The sequence below is a fragment of the Somniosus microcephalus genome, chromosome 9 (assembly GCF_052327205.1).
Source record: "Somniosus microcephalus isolate GS21.2 chromosome 9, FLI_Smic_1.0, whole genome shotgun sequence".
Lineage (NCBI taxonomy): Eukaryota > Metazoa > Chordata > Chondrichthyes > Squaliformes > Somniosidae > Somniosus > Somniosus microcephalus.
In genome coordinates this window covers 25,210,854-25,230,410 of record NC_140995.1, presented here as the reverse complement: position 1 = coordinate 25,230,410, position 19,557 = coordinate 25,210,854, and the positions used below count along the sequence as shown (strand labels likewise).

Sequence of the window (19,557 nt, the reverse complement as noted above, 5' to 3'; positions counted from 1 at the left end):
CAGTTAACCGAGATTTCCGGTTATTTAGGTGCCGGTAAATCGAAAATTTCCTGTACTGCAATTTCTGTCTGTGAAAGCTACATCAGTATACGGTAGTTAAAAACAAGTGGTTGGCCCAACACCAAACTGAGCCCTGTACACCCCATGCACTAACGGGCACCAAGCGATGCATGCCAATATGCTGTCCTGATGCCACCATACTGGTTTCTTACTCCATGCATATGAAAGTGAATAAACACACAGACAGGAAGACTAGTTTTTCATAGCCGAGGCCTCTGTTTTAAACCTCCCCCTGTATTTGCATCTTAATTACACCATAAACCCATAGGATACTAATGCGAGAAGTGTGCATTTAGGAATATAGATTTTCTGCCCATTGGCTATGAATGAGTGGGAGGGAATATCATCCCATGGTCTCTACAAAAGAATTCTAATCTAAAACGTTACAGCTGCAGAAGTTGTGCCTCCTGTGATCACTCCACGGGGTTCACCTCACACTTTTGGAGGTTTCCTCCTTGATTCATCTCAGTTATTTATCTGATCCCTGAAGGAGATCTGTAATTCCGAAATTCTCTGTATCTGACCTCTCGGGAATCTATGGGTGATAATCACCAAATTGATGTCCCAATTTGAAAAAAAGAATGGCTGAAGTGAAGAAAACTCATGACCACAGACACCAGCTGATGGGAGTAGAGCTGCGCGATTGATCTCACTCAAACAGAAAGGCATTCAATTCTGTGTCATGTTGAAAACCTCAACAGTTGGGGGTCATTGAATTGACCTGAACATCCCTGAAGATGAAGAGATGAGCACGGAATCGGTTTTAGTTGTGGAATAACTCATCAGTAAAGCACTGCACGTTAAAAATTCTGTGTCTCTCCAGACTGCAATGCACAGACCATTAACAAAGTGCTCTGATGCGAAACATCTTGATTCTGAAAATACTAAGTTTTCCAGTAAAGGCATGGATTATGAAGGAAGCCTGGCAAAGAGGTTAGGTTTTATGCTGACAAGCATATTTAACATTTCTGAGTCTATGGGCTGAACTGCTTACAAACATGAGCTGTTCAATGATATGAAATAGGCCTTGCAAGATCTAGGTTTTGAAGCTCAATTGAAGATTTATGTGGCCGGAAAACATTGGCTTCCTGAGGAGATAAGATCATTTATTAGGGTGGAGAGATGTCTGGGTCCCAAAAGAAGACAATCAGGTACATGTTTCACCCTGTTGCACATTAAAAGACACAGTAATTACAGGCAAATTACTAAAATTTGAATTTCCCATGAATTTGGGAACTGGCTCCTTTTGTTTGTTTATTCTGCTTTGGTTTGTGAGCAGACCTTTTCCCCTTTCTCAACCTAAAAGACTGACTTTTGCTAGGGTATGGTTCCACAGCAGCACTTATTCTTCTGTGGCTCCCACAGTGGCAGTTCTTCATGTGTGAGTGTTGGAAGGTTGTGGGACTGAGAGAGTCATCATAGCCGACCCTGATCCTGTACTAACCTGACATCTACAGAAGACCACTTTCCACCAGGGGTCACTCTGTAGCAATTAGGAACCCTGGGGAGAATTTTCATCTTCCTCACCATAGGCACTGAAGTCATTTGTGGCATCCATACCACTGCCCTAGCTCAGAATAGTTTATTCAGCACAGACTAGGGGTTGAACCTGGTTTGCACGACTCAGTATCACGTCAGATAGCTCATACTCTCAATCTCAAGAATCCAGTTTTCTTCTTGGCACTGGGGTGCACCTGTTTGTTTTGTGCTTCTACAAAGAGTGTTCATGTCAGGATCAAACTTTTGCACCCATTTAGGAATATTTTCATGGTTATCAGTGCTGGGATCAGGAAACTGGTCACCTGGCTTGGTGTTGGTCAGGTTTGCAGGGGTGCAAGAGAGCGAAACGCTGAGCATCTTGCTTTAGCATGGATTCTGATTCAAGGTGAACAAAAAAAAGATGTATGCAGAGATAAGGTGTAATGACCTCATCTGTGCTCTAAATTCAATGGCCCTGAAAATCGGCGCGTCTCACTCTGCCGCCATAATAGTTATGGAGGGGGACCTCCTTCCCTTGGCCAGCATTTCCCCAGGCCCCATCTGAATTCCTGGGATCAGAGGCATTAGCAAAAAATAGATGGGTGTCCTCTAGGTGGCACTCTGCCACTGTGCCCAGATGCTAGGTGAAGATTCTCAATGTGGCCTATTTTCCTGAAAGGCTGGTTTCCTTATGGCAACTGATCACAGAGCCCTAAGGAACCTCCTTGAGAAAAAGGCCATCATTCTATTAGCCATATTGATTACTTTTTATACCTTTGCACTAGCTTTTAGTAACCTGTGTACATGGACACCCAAATCCCTTTGCTCCGCTACAACTTCTAGTCTCTCACCATTAAGAAAATATTCTGATTTGTCTTTCTTGGATCAAAAGTGGATGATCTCACACTTCCCCACATTGAACTCTATCCGCCATAGTTTTGCCCACTCATTTAGTCTGTGTCCCTTGGAGTTCCTCCAACATCTACAAAACTTAGTGTGTCTCCTAACTTAGTGTCATTTGCAAACTTGGATTTTTACTTTCTAGTCCTTCATCCAAGTCATTTCTATATACAGGAAACTTTGGTTTATCCGGCAAAAATCAGGAACCGTTTTCTATAAGTTTTTTTAGTTCTCATTCTTTTTTTTTTCCCCAGTCAGGCACTGCAAGGTCTGTAGCTATAGCAACAGCTTCAGCTAGAGACGCTTGCAGCTGCAGCTGACTCTTTAGAAGCTGTTGCTAAGCAACAGTGTTTGTTGTCAGATACGGAGATGAAAACCTCCGTATGCTTCAACATTAACTTTGTATGTCCGGCAGTTTTGATAGATTGGCAACACGCCGGTCCCGTCGGTGCCGGATATCACAAAGTTTCCTGTATATGTTGAAAAGCTGAGGCTCCAGTACAGATCCCTGGGGAACACCACTTGTCACATCAGAGAATGTTCCTTTTACCCCTACTCTGTCTCCTACCTCCCAACCAATTACCAACCCATGTCACAAGGTTACCTCCAATTCCATGCCCTTTCATTTTTGCTGCTAATCTCTTGTGCAGAACCTTATTAAATGCCTTCTGGAAGTCCATTGCCTTCTGGAAGTCCATAGACTTCTCCCCTGTCCACCATGACCTCAAAAAATTCAACTAGAATAGTCAAACAACACCTAATCCACATGCCCCTTGCGCCCAAAATGTAGCATCATTATACTGTAATTGGTGTGGATTATTGAAAATCATGTCCAGTTATGAAAAGATTGTGCAGGCTGGGACATTATCATCTGTGTAATAACTAGGATTCAATCACTGGGCAGTACCAATAAATCTGCTATGTTGTTGCTCATTAGAATATAAGAAATAGGAGCAGGAGTAGGCCATATGGCCCTTCGAGCCTGCTCTGCCATTCAATAAGATCATGGCTGATCATCGACCTCAACTCCACCTTCCCGCCCGATCTCCATATCCCTCGATTGCCCTAGAGTCCAAAAATTTATCTATCTCAGCCTTGAATATACTCAAAGACTCAGCATCCACAGCCCTCTGGGGCAGAGAATCCCAAAGATTCACAACCCTCTAAGTGAAGAAAATGGCCTACCCCTTATCCTGAGACTATGCCCCCTAGTTCTAGACACTCCAGCCAGGGGAAACAACCTCTCAGCATCTACCCAGTCAATCCCCTTCAGAATCTTGTATGTTTCAATGAGATCACCTCTCATTCTTCTAAACTCCAGAGAGTAAACGCCCATTCTACACAATCTCTCATCATTTGACAGCCCTCATCCCAGGAATCAATATAGTGAACCTTTTTTGCACCGCCTCCAAGGCAAGTATATCCTTCCTTAGATGAGGAGACCAAAACTGTGCACAGTACTCCAGGTGTGGTCTCACCAGGGCCCTGTACAATTGTAGCAAGACTTCCTTACTCTTATACTCCAACCCCCTTGCAATAAAGGCCAACATGCCATTTGCCTTCCCTATTGCTTGCTGTACCTGAATGCTAGCTTTCTGTGTTTCTTGCACGAGGACACCCAAATTTCTCTGAACGCCAACATTTGAAAGTTTCTCACCATTTAAAAAATATTCTGTGTTTCTATTCTTCCTACCAAAGTGAATAACCTCACATTTCCCTACATTATACTCCATCTGCCACCTTACTGCCCACTCACTCAGTCTATCTATATCCCTTTGCAGACTCTGTGTTCTCCTCACAGCTTACTGTCCCACCTAGCTTTGTATCGTCAGCAAACTTGGATACATTACACTTGGTCCCTTCATCTCGGTCATTAATATAGATTGTAAATAGCTGAGGCCCAAGCACTGATCCTTGCAGCATCCCGCTAGTTACAGCCTGCCAACCTGAAAAAGATCAGTTTATCCCTACTCTCTGTTTTCTGTCCGTTAACCAATCCTCTATCCATGCTACTATATTACCCCCAACCCCTTGAGCCCTAATCGTGTGTAAGTTCAGGACCTAGAGTGTGATTCCTAATGTCTCCTGTGGTCCCGTTGAAGCCTATTATTGTAATATACAGCAAATTTAATGAAGCAATATATCGCATGACAGACACATGGTAGAAACATTACACCCCTTGCTAATACTGAAAGATGCAGGTCTCAAAGTTATATTTACATGTGTAATACTATTTACCTAACATTTCACAAAACCAACTTCGGAAACAAGTAACGTTGGTAAAAAATTACATTTTAAGATATTTCCTTTTTTGCTCTTTCTGCCACAATGCAAATGTCACACCCCACCCCAGCAACATGATAAAAAAAATTATTGCCAATGATGGATCAAAATGTTTAATTTAAAATGGTTAAAAATGTGGAAATCTTTTCATTTTGATATTCGTATCCCCTACTTTTCATTTCTGATGTTTTTACCTGCTGTTTGGATTAAAGCATCAAAAATAAAATGTAATTTGTGCAATTTTTGCCTGGTTGTTGCAGTAGACCCTACTCTTGTAGTTGATAAGGGCACGATGACGAGTTGGTCTTTCTCCCCCTCCTGCCATCTCTCTCTTCCTCTCTCCCTTCCCACGTCTCTCCTCCTCTACCTCCCTCTCCAGCAGGTATAGGTTTTCCACTTGGTTATCAGGTGATGTGTTGTCATGGTGCACTTTGCGTATTGTAGTTCCGGAGAAGCATAGTCAGCCCCCATTAGGCATCACTCTCTCGTGCACACAGAATTTTGTGCAGAATAGCTGGAAATCCCTCGCACCTGAACTTAAAAGGCAGGCCTGTGCAGGGGGAACCTTTTGTGGGTATTTCTAATTTCAAATAGCCAATGTTAGGGGTAAATTTAGTCTTTTTTCTGAATTCTGTAGCTTTCTAATGTTGCGTTTTGTTGTAAATGTTGCTTTAAATGTATATGCTAACCTGAGTGAAGAAGAGAAAAAGTTGAGAAAATTACTTGAGCAATTTGGTTGTTTTTTGCGGTACTCAGTCGAAATGATTGCTGGCAAAAGCTTTCAGTAACTACTCAAAGGGAACAGGAAAAAGGCAAATCAAGCACTGCAATTTTTATGTATGTCAAATAGACTAGCTACAGTAGTTTCAAATCAAGTTTGAAACCTTGCTGATAAGTAACTGTTCTGCTCACAACAATCTATTGGCAATACATGTTCCATGGAGGTAATGTGGTTTATATTTTCTCCACAATGTTTTATATTAAGCACAATGATGATAGAAACATTGCCAAATAATTGTATGTACATGTCCAAATTAAAAGATTCATTTGAAATAATTTTAGGTGCCAGATATTTGTTAAATACCAAATTTAATTCCTTATCTTGTTTTCCTTACTTTGAATTACATTGTTGAGCAAAATAATAAAGTAGCCTTTAGCCCAAATTTTCTGCAAACTGGGTGCCGTAGATATAAAACAGGTGGTAAGCTGAAGAAGTGTTAAACAGGGAAAGATCTGACTCAGCAGTAAGGGACTGCCTGTCGAGATGAAGAGATTATCACTACAGCTATGTGTTGTTGTATAAATATTTGGGTTATGCACTCTCTGGAGCGTATTGTGGAAATGTTTTAATTCTTGTCCAGTGACATCAGGTGTTGTTAACCCTTGTGAAATCCAGCAATCTATCAATATTTGCAGTAATTATTTAAGCTGACAATCTGCCATCTGCTTGAACAGATAGAACAAGGGAAGTGATATTTAAATTCCAGACTCCTTACATGTCAGACATGGGCGACAGATCCCCTTGGAGATAACCATTTGAAAGAATTTCTTTTCTTAATCACCAACAGTAGCTGCCAATGTTACTGTGCTTTTTAAGAACAAGATTATTACATGCCTAAAATAAAAAATGTCTTTTTAGAATCTACGTTTTAAGTATTTACTTTTTTTCACAGTGCTATTAGCTTGTATCTTATGGAAAATATAAACAATCATAAAAAACCTCATGATGTGCATTTCATGTTCTGATGTAGATATATACATTTACAATCGGACCTCAATTATCTGTATTCTCAAGCATATATGCAAATTTTCACAGTGGGAATCTGGGCTGCCAGTGCTTTTTTTTGTCATCTTCATCTCTTTCGTTCTGCCCCTGCTAACAATTCACATGTCAACTTAAAGCTCTCCCCAATCACCATACTGTGGCTCAAATTGTGGAATCCGAGACAACTGGACAAAAATGCTGCAGCAACAACCACAGCCCCGCCATGTTAGAGGTGAGTAGTAAGGGCAACGGGTGCTCAACTCCAGCAATCCAATTGGCAACTTCTACTGAGATCAGGATTGCGGAGCTGCCAGCTTTGAAAGGAATAGAGTCTGTCTGTTTAAATGGGATCCGGTGCTGGTTCGCAGATCGCACATTAAATGTAACACCAGCTGATTAGATTCAGCAATCAGTTTGCTCACTCGCACCGAACACCATTTAAACAGATAAGTTCTCTGCTGATTTTAAAGTCGGCTGTTCCACCGTACTAATCGCAGCAAAGGTTGCCGTTGGCATAGCTGAGGTGAACGCTTGCTAACTTTAATAGCCATTTCTGTAATGGGGGAAACCATGTTGGGCGAGCATTGTTGGCCAGCTTTCTTGGGCCTGCCAGCTGAGTCACACATGAGTGAGTGGAGAAGCTTTGATTTTTCAGATCAGCTGTTCCAGCACCAACTTATCTTGCTAGCCGAGTCAGAGCAATGGAGAACTCTGGAGGACTGAGGTGAATGATTCTGAAACGGCTGTGCATTTAAACTTCAGAGCAGTAATTAACAGTGTAATTTGGAGACTCTTAGTTAGGTCCATAAAAGTTTACAGCACAGAAGGAGGCTATTCAGTCAATCGTGTCTGTGACTGTGTCTCGAGCAATCCAAACCTAATCCCACAGCCCTGTTTTCTTCCCACAGCCCTTTAACTTTTCTGCTTCAAATTTTTGCCCAACTTTTTTTAGAAATGCTGTGCTATCGGCCTTTACCGTTCTAAGTGGCAAAGCATACTTTGCTCTACAAAACAAATTCCCCAAAACGATGCTATCATGACAGATCATAATTACGTTGTTGTCCAACTATCCCCCAGAAGGAATCGTGTCTTCAGAAGAGAGAACACAAGGTAGTGGTTAGAAATAATCATCTACTTTCAGACAAATACTCGACATATTCTGTGATATTCTTTTTGATATCATTCATCTAACCTGGCTAATTGCCACACTTGTGTCCATGCCAGTATATTGCAATTTACTGCAGGAAACAGTTGAACAAAATCCTGTCCTTGTTTTCTTGAGACCTTTCTTGCTTGCTGAAAATATTTCTGCCAACTTTGGTTTTTGCAGCTGTGAAACTGTGGCATTAAAAAAACTCTTTAACCCTTTCCTATTTAAAAAAAAATCCCTTTGTCCGGCACACTCTAACTGTTTTCTATTCTCTAACTCCAGCTGAGAAGGTGGACAAGCAGTCTGGTCCCAGTTCTCTGCAAATGGTGCTACCGAATAGCTGCTATTTCTCTTTGGCAAGCCTCGTTGGTACAATAAAATGCTGTGGCACTGTGCTGCCTGAACTTTTAATTACTACCTTTTAAGAATACTTGCACCAAAATTTTTGTGTTTAATAGCGATGACAGCACAACCAAGGACTAACAATGCTGTGAAAGTTATACAATAACATCACTGGAACCAATAGTTTCTTTTTAAAATTAACATTTAACTTTTGTTAATTTACTTACGAAACATTTGCTTTCGGATCTCTGCCATGGTACAGTGTAACTAGCTGCATTAGAAAGGTTGGGGACTAGTTTTCCCTCAGTGATGGGGAACTCTGCTCCCCACAACCTCTCCTCAAATCACCCTCCCCATGAACTCAACTGAGTTAGGGACGCACCAGGGGAGGTTAATTTCCTCTGGGTAATGTATTTGAGTAAAATTCCTGTCCGCACTGTTTTGACAGTTATTAACCTGCTTGCTTAGTGCACAAAGGAATTTTATACAAATGTTTTAACCAGTGTGTTACCAGAGGAAATCTCCATGTGGGAAATTATTTTTACACAGCAAGTTATGATGATCAGGAATGCACTGTCTGAACGGATGGTGGAAACTGATTCAATAGTAACTTTCAAAAGGGAATGGGATATATACACTTTGAAAAGGAAACATTTGCAGGGCTCTGGGGAAAGAGTGAGGGAGTGGCACTAATTGGATAGCTCTTTCAAAGAGTCGGCATGGGTACGATGGGCCGAAAGGCCTCTTTCTGTATGATTAATGAGGATGAAACCATGACCTCCCACTTGAAGGAGCCATGTTGGTATGCTATTGGGGTGCACAAATGGGCTGTTGCTATTCAAATGTAGTGAGAGAAGAATAAAAGCTGTTACTTGATACATATAAAATGAAAGAGGAACTACATAGGAATGTAAAATGGCAACATGTACAATAATGTGCACAGGACCTAGTCATCTCGACAGAATAAAATATATTATTTATTTGTGCCAATAGCACAAAAAACTTTTTCCCTTGTTTTAAGTGTTACTATACAAAATTTCTTAAATACTTTTCTTAATGTTTTTCCTTTGATGGCTTTACTTGGTATTATTTTTCACACATTTTGATACCTTCTTTCATGTCTTTTATAACCAATATACTTATTGGTAGAATCTAGTCCGTTTAACTAAAATTACCAGCGCATTTCACATAACCAATGTTAAAAATTCATTGCTGCTTAACGTTAATCTGACCTGCTCATGAGCAATTTCTTTGTACCATGACATTAAATTGGTTAATAAAAAGTTTTATGTCCAAACATATTGGCGCTTTCACTGGGAATTAGCTCGCTGTTTTTAGCCTTATTAAAACAGAGAGGGTTAGAAGTTACTGCTGCTGAGTACATCAGTGATCCTTCGTGCACTGCTCCCAGTATCCGCGGTGCTGCTGTGGGGAAGTGCAGAGTGGAGGCCAGATATTTTCCAACAAAGCAGAAGGGGAAAAATCATAGGTACAGTTACCCTCAGTCACTTCTGCACGCCACTTAGCAACCGGTTTCCGACCATGTTGATGGTAACCTGGCGCAACTTTACCCACTTCTTGGTCGCTTTAAGCATGAGGTGTGAGGAAAAATGAGGCACTCCTAAAAATTGTATTCCTGGGAGTAGAGTTTGTTACTGTATTTACAAAGCTTTACAATAGAGTGCTCTGGCAGAAACACGTCAGAAAATGCTGAAAAATGTTGCACATGTTTGCTTAAGGGCACTTTTAAAGGTACTGAAGGAAAAATGCAACTTGCTAGTATGCTAAATTGTTGTGGTGCTTTTAAACAACCAAGTAATATGTTTCCATGGATACAGTTCAATTAGTTTGATCTGTGCCATGTGCAAACTAGTTACTGAACATTCGAAAGAAGGGAGCTAAAGTTGTGTTAACCTAGTGCCATATCACGTGGATTTACAGAGTTACGAACTTGGCCACTTGTGCCAAGCAATTTTCACTTAGCTCATTAATTGTAATTTACATTGGGATTTGATCTCGGGAATAAGAGTGTGGGGGGGGGAGTGGAAATCATCGTACCTCTCAGCTGGAGTTTCTTGGAAGCACTGATAATTTTGATCAACAAGAGATTTGTGAAGAAAAAACTCATCTTGAGACCACTTTTTTTTTTAAAAAGTGTTTTTGACTATTTAATAATTAAACAATTTTGTTTGAGTTGCCAATATGCTATTTTGGACTACTTTTGTAATCATATGTGAAATACTAAAAACTACACCAAAGAAATACACTCAGCAAACAATTAATATGCTTTAGCCAAAGCAAAATACCGCAGATGCTTTTGCCTGCTCACAAGCACAGGAACAGTGCTGTAGTAGTTCACAAGGCAAAGTTTTTATAGATTGGCAAGACAAATGAGCAAACTCCATCAGCAGTCTGTACATCAGACCAACACTTTTATATTGAAGTTTGCCACAATTTGTGTACTTAATACATTTCCTTTTCTTTTGATTTTTCAATAACTACCTTGCTGCTAAAAGAATGTCTCACTTTTCTAAGAGGAAGCTGAGTAGCCTACCTTCTGAAGCCACTGTGTATTGTTTTCCATTATATTTTCGAGTTGCTGAAGCCTTTGCAAAGAGCCATCATTATCTATTTCTGGAGAATCCCTTTGCACCGTGTTAGGCACATAGTGATTTGCCACGGAGCGGCAGTTGTCCACCTCCGGAAGCAAAAAGGTATAACTGCAAGGTCCATGCTGAATTTGATAATGCCTTTTTCCAGTGTTATCCATACCCTTGCGAAACCCTGTTCCCAGGGAGAGACTGCAGCTGAAGAAAAACAGAGATGGAATCAACATTTTCTGTGTCCGTTCAAAGTGCAGTAAGTCCTTTGTATATTAAGTGCAATCCAAGAATTTTTTAAGATCTGTCAAAAGAATTTTTCAGTTGTGTTGCTTTTATCCTCTGGAATTCTGTGGTAAAATTGCCAAGTACAAAGCACTGTGAACTGTTGCTGCTTGATGTTCTGTCAAAACTGGAGTAATAAAGTTCTGTATTACTTCCTGTAGTCTTTCAGTCTGTGTTGCGCAGGCAGAGACAATGCTGTAAAGCAAACACAATTCCCCACTGGCTTGGTTTCCCAGCTTGAAAGTGCCCTTTTATCTGAAGCCTTACTGCACGTTTCTGCAAGCTGCTGTATCTGACTCAATCAATGCAGCTTTTTATGATAACTTGACAGGAATTGCAGAAGTGTTGTCTGTGTACACTCCCCCCAGGGCTGTCAGTTATCTTCCACCAGGGAGGTCACCCTCTCCAGACAACATAGATACAGGAGTATGTTTCAGTCCAACCCACACTGCATTTACCAAAAATCCAAAGAGAGATGATTGACCAATAGCAGAGCCACTGGTAATTCCCTTTCAACCCTTTAAGTGGGGACCTATGAATAGACAGAAGAAATCATTCTGGCTTCCCTTGGACTACGTGCTAGAGTACATTGTACAGCTAGAAATTAAAGAATGCACTATATGTGCATGTAGATGAAAATGCTTTGCATTGAACTTTCTATGAAATAATTAATGCCTTCATCAAATTGTACTCAATAAAAAAGAAATACTAATAAATTGTGTCTTGCACTTACAAAAAATGGGCTAAAATAAGTGGTAAATTAGAGGTATTTTGTCTTAGTTATATTCTGTTTTGTGGGTAACCTGGTAAAGTGCTGTCAGAAATTGAAAACCTTATCTTTCTACCTGTCACATGACACTGTACATGTCAGACAGTTAGCAGTATAACCATCATAAGTCAGCACAATTACATTTTTTAAAAATGGTGCAACAAATACCTCAAATTTTAGTAATGTGTCACAACCACGTAATGTGTCGCAACCATGAAAATTTTATCTAATTTTAAATTTATTTTAAAGGTCAAGGATGTGTTGTCTGCTGAAAACATAGAAGATTCATTAGTGTGCTGGGCATAAACTCCTTTCCATTGAGAAACCTCTGTTCTGTTCAGTTATGAGAACTAAAAGCTGTACTGAGTATTCTTAAGTGTGCCTTTTTTTGACATCCTTCCTATCAATTAATTTGGTGAGTTGTCAGCCCAAACATTTTTATACCATGCAGGCAGGCAGACATTTATAACAACGTTTTGAGTTTGACTAATCCAGAGGCTATATCAAAACTTTAATTTACTTTAAAAGACTGAAGTAATTCTGGAAACACAGTTCATATAATCCTTTTGACAATCTGCCAAGCTGTAAATTATTGTTTGGGAATTGATTTTCTCCGCAAAAGAAGCAAAAGTTCTGTTCACAAGGACTCTGTCGTTACCTTAAGTTCAGATGTATTTCACAGTTCAATCTTTTCCTCTGGCATAGCTTCTTTTTTAAGTGTAATTATTATAGTTAAGTGTTCAATTTCTCCCCCTTTAGGGATATGGCCCTCATGAGTGTCTGTGACACTGAGAGTGATTAATTTGCATGCAAAGCCAATGAGTTGTGCACTCTTAGGTTTGATAGGTCCTGCACTCCAATGGGAAAAATTGATTTTCTCTCTCAAGTCTTTAAAATGCAATTGCCAGACAGCCTTCCTTGGCAGCTAAGTTAAAAGTCATTTTCCTTCTTGGGGAAAAAGGAAAAATTCAGCTTGATTTTGCCCTAGATAGATTACTATTTTTACGTCAAGTATACATGGTGTGAGAAATGATTCCTGGATAGCATATATTACCCTATTTAAAATGTATTGTTTGGTTATGAACCTTCAATAATATTGCTTTGGTGATAGATTGTGCTCTTGACAAACTAAGTTATAAATTGTGTTTGCAAAGGAATGAGAAAAGCAGTGGAGCTAATGAGTTGAGCGTAAGCTATTAGCTTCGACAATCAATAAGGGGGCCAATTGTTAAACATTGCTTTGTCTGTCAAAGTTATTTAGGTCAATAATTATTTTAAAGTTTGGCTGAATGTGTACAAAGGATGAGAGTCTTAAAATGCTAAGCTGTAGGGTGGTACAGTGGGCGCAGTGTGGTTGGCGAGATGTGGGTATACTTTGACAGTCTCCCTCACACAGAGTTTCTGATCTCAGCCCATTTTATTGTGCGAGATCTCAGAACAGACTCCAAGCACTTCATCACCAGGAGCAAAGGGAAAATTATCCTATTGGCCACTCTTACTCACTTGTAGCAATTTACAGAGCAACACTGAAAGAGGTCGGGGAGCACGTAAACCTCTGAATATTTTCCAAATTCTTTAAAGCACGCTCAAAAAGGGAACTAATGCTGCAAGCATCTTGATTTACAACTTTTCAAACTGTACTTCCTTTGTCTATGTCCTCTGTTTTATTTCTGAATATTATTATTTTGTGGTATGCTTGCATTTTAAGTATTAATCATGTTTATAGTCATGGCATACATCTTAATTTGTGTGTCGGAAACATTTTCTTTGTGAGCTGTCTTTGGCAAGGTTCACACAACAGACGCGACTGGACTCCGTTTGCACAAAGTGCCTGTTCATGCTAGATGCCTTGCCATGCCTTTTATGTCTCACTGTAAGTTAAATGGGGGCATAAATAACGACGAAAAACTGAAGTGAAAAGTAAGAAAAAGTAATAGTTCTTCGTATCTTCAGTTATCCTTCAATAAGTCAAACTATAGAAACTTACGATGTCTTTGAACGCTAGGATCCAGCTTTGGATTTTGGATTAAAATCATGCCCAGTCAGAACCTCGCTCAGAGAAGTCTCATTTTTTTGAACGCTCTAAAAGTCTGATGAGACACGAACTTGGGTAATCTCAACCCAATTCTTATGGACTTGTGCCTACTACATGAAACTTCTGTACAAATTGACCTGAATTAGCATTAACACTTGGGACCCCAAGGATAGCTTGTATGGAAAAATGTCACAGCATGGAATGGAAGGCTACTTACTTCATGATGTACTTGAGTTGGGAGTTTTGCCTAATAGAGGAACATTGTTTCGCTCCTACCACTGATATCCAGCTCAACAATTCTCCAAAATATATTAGGGATAATTTTCTTGCCCTTGTACCTGTGGAACACTCACTTTCCCCGAGCAGAAGGCTCGGCTCAGGAAAAAGTGGCCCCCCACCTTATTTTTCTGGGACATCACTGGCTGGGCACCTGGTGCTGTTGCCCGCCCCCAGACCCCTGCAAACCAGAGGGTTAGTAGTGGTGTTTGCAGGCTGAAGACTCAAGGATGGCGGTCAGGATTAGGGTTAGCCAGAAGACCTTGATCTCAAAGGTCCAGCATATAGCTTCAGGTGATGCTAGGGCTTGCCAGGGAACAAGCCTGTATCAGGGATGCCCATGGCTTAGGGCTGGACCTTGGCAAACAGCGGTGCACTTAAGATCCACTGCTCTTATCAAGCACTTTAATGCAGAGTAAATAGAGACTTATAGTTTCAGAGTAGCAGCCAGTACTTCTACATTCGGTTGCCCTTCAGTAAGAGAAATGTTAAAAGTTCTAAATTAAATGCCAGCACAATTGTTTGATGTGGTTTGTGCAGTTTAGTGGTGGAAGACAGGTTTACAGCAGCAAATCCTTACATGGTGAGTTCTCAGCTACTGTCAAACAGCAGCAAATTAAGGTATCTCATACAAGGAGGATGGAAACATTGCCAAATAAATCAATGAGGCTGCTTGTGAGCACCTCCTGGTGGCTGGTTAGAAAAGCAGTAGAGGAATATTATGGGAAGTGAGGTGCATTTAGGCAAATGTTTGATACAAAAAGACCTTGATGAAGGGGGAAAAAATAACTAAAATAGAGGCTGATAAGACCGTTCTGAAGTATATCACTGTATACATTTGTTTTGTAAAATACCATTAATACAGTAATTGGATAGAGTCCGCTGCATTAGATAGTCAATGAAAAATGACAGGTATAGGGAAATTTGAATACTGCTCGTGAATACAAGATTAAAATGATACTTGCATGCAAACAGTACGATTGGATTTGATGGTAACAAGTATAAGCAAATTGCTTGTCCAATTCACCTTTAGTAGTTTCAAATGTATTTATTAGCTTGGGTTTCCACATTGTTTTCAACATGGATTTAAAGTGTTCTTTTTTCTAAACCTTTACCATGAGATCCAAGAAATAAAAGTGGGCTGGCGGAGTTTGACAGAAGTGCCGATTCACCTCTTTGTTTGGCCTGGTGCTCAATTTCTCTCAGTTTTTCAAAACTCAACCATGTCCAAGTCATTAATGAGTTAGTAACAATAAGGCTGGTTTATTTAACAGATTTAGTTGATGTTTGGATAAGCAACAATTTGTTGGAGGAGATTATTGTAAATGAGTCTCGTGAGTTTGCTCATTGATGTAAGTGATGTTCCATTAATATCCAAATGAGGGAGTTTGATGCATGTTTGAGATGATTACAGCTCAGCCATTGTCTGGAGTCCTGTAAAGAAGAGGTTGTAGGATAAATTTCTTCTTCATCTCTCTTACAAAAATAGTTTAATTTGTTGGAAACTGTTTTTGAATCATTCCAGAGCAAGATAGCAAGAAACCTTAAGAAGAGTATTTTCACCATTTTTTGTATTTAGAAAAAATGCTTTGCTGTTGGAAAGAGATAAGTGCCCCTGAATATTGTATGTTCCTCTAACCTTTCTGACAAAAATCAGCATTTCTCATGATGCCTGACACACCTGTGGTCACTTCAGATTGCCCAGCAATTCTCAAATACACATGTGCACACCCAAGCTTGTGTGTATGCTTAATCATCTGAGCCCATGAGATCGCGACACCCAGCAGCCAGTACAAAACTCAGTGTTCATATTTTGCTGTACATGAATTACATATAATTTTTAAAAAACCTTCTTAATAGTTAGTGTCCATAACAGCATCATACTATGTAATGGCACTATACAAGAATATTATGTTGCCATCCATAACTTAGGGGTCACCATTGGCTTAACTTGATTCGCCATAACAAAATTGTGGCTACAAGAGCAGGGCATAGGCTCTGTATTCTGTAACATGTGGCTCACACCCTGACCCCCCTCTCAGCTTCTGCACCATCTATAAGGCACAAGTTAGAAACATAGAAACATAGAAGATAGGAGCAGGAGTAGGCCATTCGGCCCTTCGAGCCTGCTCTGCCATTCAATGAGATCATGGCTGATCATCCAAATTCAGTACCCTGTCCCTGCCTTCTCCCCATATCCCTTGATCCCTTTAGCCTCAAGAAATATATCCAACTCTTTCTTGAATATATTTAATGAACTGGCCTCCACTGCCCTCTGTGGCAGAGAATTCCACAGGTTCACCACTCTCTGGGTGAAGAAATTCCTCCTCATTTCCGTCCTAAATGGCTTACCCCTTATCCTTAGACTATGACCCCTGGTTCTGGACTCCCCGGCCATCCGAAACATCCTTCCTGCATCTAGTCTGTCCAGACCTGACAGAATTTTATAGGTTTCGATGAGATCCCCTCTCAATCTTCTAAACTCCAGTGAGTATAAGCCCAATCGACACAATCTCTCCTCGTACGTCATTCCTGCCATCCCAGGTATCAGCCTGGTGAATCTTTGCTGCACTCCCTCCATGGCAAGAACGTCCTTCCTCAGGTAAGGTGACCAAAACTGCACACAATACTCAAGGTGCGGTCTCACCAAGGCCCTGTACAACTGCAGCAAGACATCCTTGTTCTTGTACTCGAACCCTCTTGCTACGAAGGCCAGCATACCATTTGCCTTCTTAACCGCCTGCTGCACCTGCATGCTTACCTTCAGCAACTGATGAAGTACTCGCCACGCGTCTAGATCGTTACAGAGGCAACAACACTCAAAAAGCTCAACACCATCCAGAGCAGAGTAATTTGCTTGATCAGCATCCCTGCCATTGGACCCAATGTCTACCCTCTCCATCACCGCTGCACTGTGGCTGCAATATGTATGATCTACAAGATGTACTGCAGCAATTTACCACCATTCCTTTGACAGCAGCTCTCTTGACTTGGACATATTTTGCTGCTCCTTCATCAACCCCGCCTAGCACCATTGTGGGGATGAGAACAAATTAAGGAAAAAGAAAGCCAGCGGTTAAATTGGAAAGTTTTGTGGTAGGCATTTGGAACTGTTGTAAGTGCATATGATTAAGCAATAGTCAAATCTTTGTCCTATGTCTTTGTAGTTGCAAACATGCCAATCATCAGCATTGCAGAGTTAAAGCCAAATGCCAGGGTTTTCAAACAAGCATCAGTGCTTTCCACACTGACTGATTCCTCTTCTGAGGTCAACCTAGAATGTACTGTTATTCGTTTCTGCATATGGGCAGATTGTGTGCTTGTGTAAAATCATGAAGGCCCCATGTTAGCTTGTGATCAGACATTTGGCAGCAGGTACAAAAATCCAAAATGATTCCTTATATGGTGTATATATTTTTCATTCACTCATGGGATTCACAAGAGAGAAGATCTGAGTGAGGTGAAAACCATGCAAGCACACTGATATCAATCACAACTGGAATTTATATATTACCTTTAATGTAGAAGAATATCCCAAAGGGATTTAGTGAGACATATCTAAAGAAATGAATGCCAAGCCAGAGAAGGTGGGATTAGGAGAGGTGGCGAGAAGCTTGGTCAATGAGGTGTATTTTAAGGAGGGCTTTAAAGGAGGAGAGGGTGGTGGAGAAGCAGAGGGGTTTAGAGAGGGCATTCCAGCGTATGGAGCCTAGCTGACTGAAGGCTGCCGATGGTGGGGTGGAGGGATGCTGAAGAGGCCAGACTCAGAGGAACGGAGAGTTCAGAGGGGTGGGTAGTTGTAGGTTACAGAGATAGGGTGCGGTGGCCATGAAGGGTTTTAAACACAAAGATGAGAATTTCAAATTTGAGGCATTTGGGGAGAGGGGGCTAATCCAGCATGGACAGGGGTGATGGGTGCGGTATAGGATATGAGCACTGGAGTTTTGGATGAGCTGAAGTTTACAGAATGTGCAGGGTGGAAGGCCAGCCAGGAGAACTTTGGAATAGACGAGCCTGGAGGGGACAAAGGCATGGATAAGGAATTCAGCGGCAGATGGACTGACAAAGGAGGTGGGCGATGTCACGGAGGTGCAAGTAGGCAATCTTTATGATGGAGAGGATATGGGATCGCAAGCACAACTGGTGGTCGAATAGGAAACCAAAGTTCAGCCTTAGACGGTGGCTGGGGAAAGAGATGGAGTCATTGACGAGTGTATAGAGTTTGCAGCAGCAGCCAAAGATGATGACTTCAACCTTCCCATTGTTTAGCTGGAGAAAATTGCAGCTCCACAAACTGGATGTCGGATAAGCAGTCTGACAACACAGAGTCAGTAGAGAGGTGTACACAGATGATGCAAAGGTAGAGCTGGTGTCATTAGCCTTCATGTGAAAGCTAACCCCATGTATGTCAATGATGTTGTCGAGGGACAGCATGTAGATGAGGAAGAGGAGAGGGCCAAGAATAGATCCTTGGGAACTCCGGAGGGGCGAGAAGAGAAACTATTGCTGGAGAAGCTCTGGTAACGGTTGGATAAATAACAGTGGAATCATGCAGGGGCCAACCCACCAAGCTGGAAAACAGAGGAGATGGGTTGGAGGAGGTATCTGTGGTTGCCCATGGCAAAAGCTGCAAAGAAGTTGAGGAAGGTGAAGAGGAAAAATGCACCATGGTCACCCGCACAGAGAATGTTTGTTACTTTGGTTCGGGCCCGATTGGTGCTGTGGTAGTGCAGAAACCTAATTGGAGAGATTCATACAATAGCTATTAAGATAGTTTTTCCTTTCTCGTGGCATGCATATTTTGGCATCCCACAGAGTAATCAGAAAGGAATGGGCTGCATTTTTATCTTGTGAGGAATGTGTAAGGCAGATTGTGGCTTTATACAAAATCACAAAGGCCTAGAAATTCGGTTGGTAGCGCCAGCGATTAGCGCCTAAAGAGCCCGAGAATTGGGGCGTTACCCAATTTTCAGGCGGGCGCTGTGAATATAGCGTCACTTCCCATATTGAGTATGATTTTAGCGCCGGTGCTAACTCCGCGCGCCCGCGGGCGCAGGCAGATCATGACGTCATTTCAGTGTGCAATGCCATTTTTGCGCCCCAGACTGGATATTCGGTGGCGCCCGCAACCTTTCCACCTGGCGCTATTAGTGACAGTTGGATGGAGCGTCCCCAGGCCCTTCTCGGACTCGGGGGCGCTATTTAAAGGGGACAGCACTAGTATAAAAGCTGCAGCCATTTGGGCTGGCCATCCTGATCGTTGCTGGAGAGAGTTGCTGACCTTCTGTTGGACAGTAATTTTCTCATTGAGCCTTCGGAGGCACTGGCACTGGCAGCTTGAGGGCCTGGCTCCCAAGCTTGTGATGCAGCATCTGAAAGCAGGGAGGTGGAAGAGTGGCTTTAGCAAAAGGACAGGTTCGCAGCAAGGGATGCCAGATTGCGGCAAGGCTATGACATGGGTCCACAGTGAGAAAGCATGCTGGCGGGGGGAACAAGTAGAAGGAGACAGTTGTAAGAGGTGAGAACCTTACCATCGCTGTCGACAATGGGGTCAGTAGCTGCAGTGGTTACAGGACCACTCAGACGTCCTCCAAGAATCTGGTGGACTCTCTC

General features: G+C 41.5%; 2 protein-coding genes across 3 annotated transcripts in view; one reads left to right on the top strand and one right to left on the bottom strand.

The window, feature by feature from the left end:
- angpt2a (angiopoietin 2a) overlaps positions 1 to 11,298 on the bottom strand; it is a 99,560-nt gene extending 88,262 nt beyond the window's left edge. The window contains exon 1 of one of the 2 annotated variants that reach the window (XM_085996455.1): positions 10,534 to 11,298. In XM_085996455.1, the coding sequence (XP_085852581.1) occupies positions 10,534 to 10,815 (282 nt within the window). In that variant the 5' untranslated portion in view covers positions 10,816 to 11,298. The remainder of the gene's footprint in view (positions 1 to 10,533) is intronic. The other variant, XM_085996456.1, reaches the window with a different exon arrangement.
- mcph1 (microcephalin 1) overlaps positions 1 to 19,557 on the top strand; it is a 378,761-nt gene that overhangs the window by 275,809 nt on the left and 83,395 nt on the right. The window lies entirely within an intron of this gene.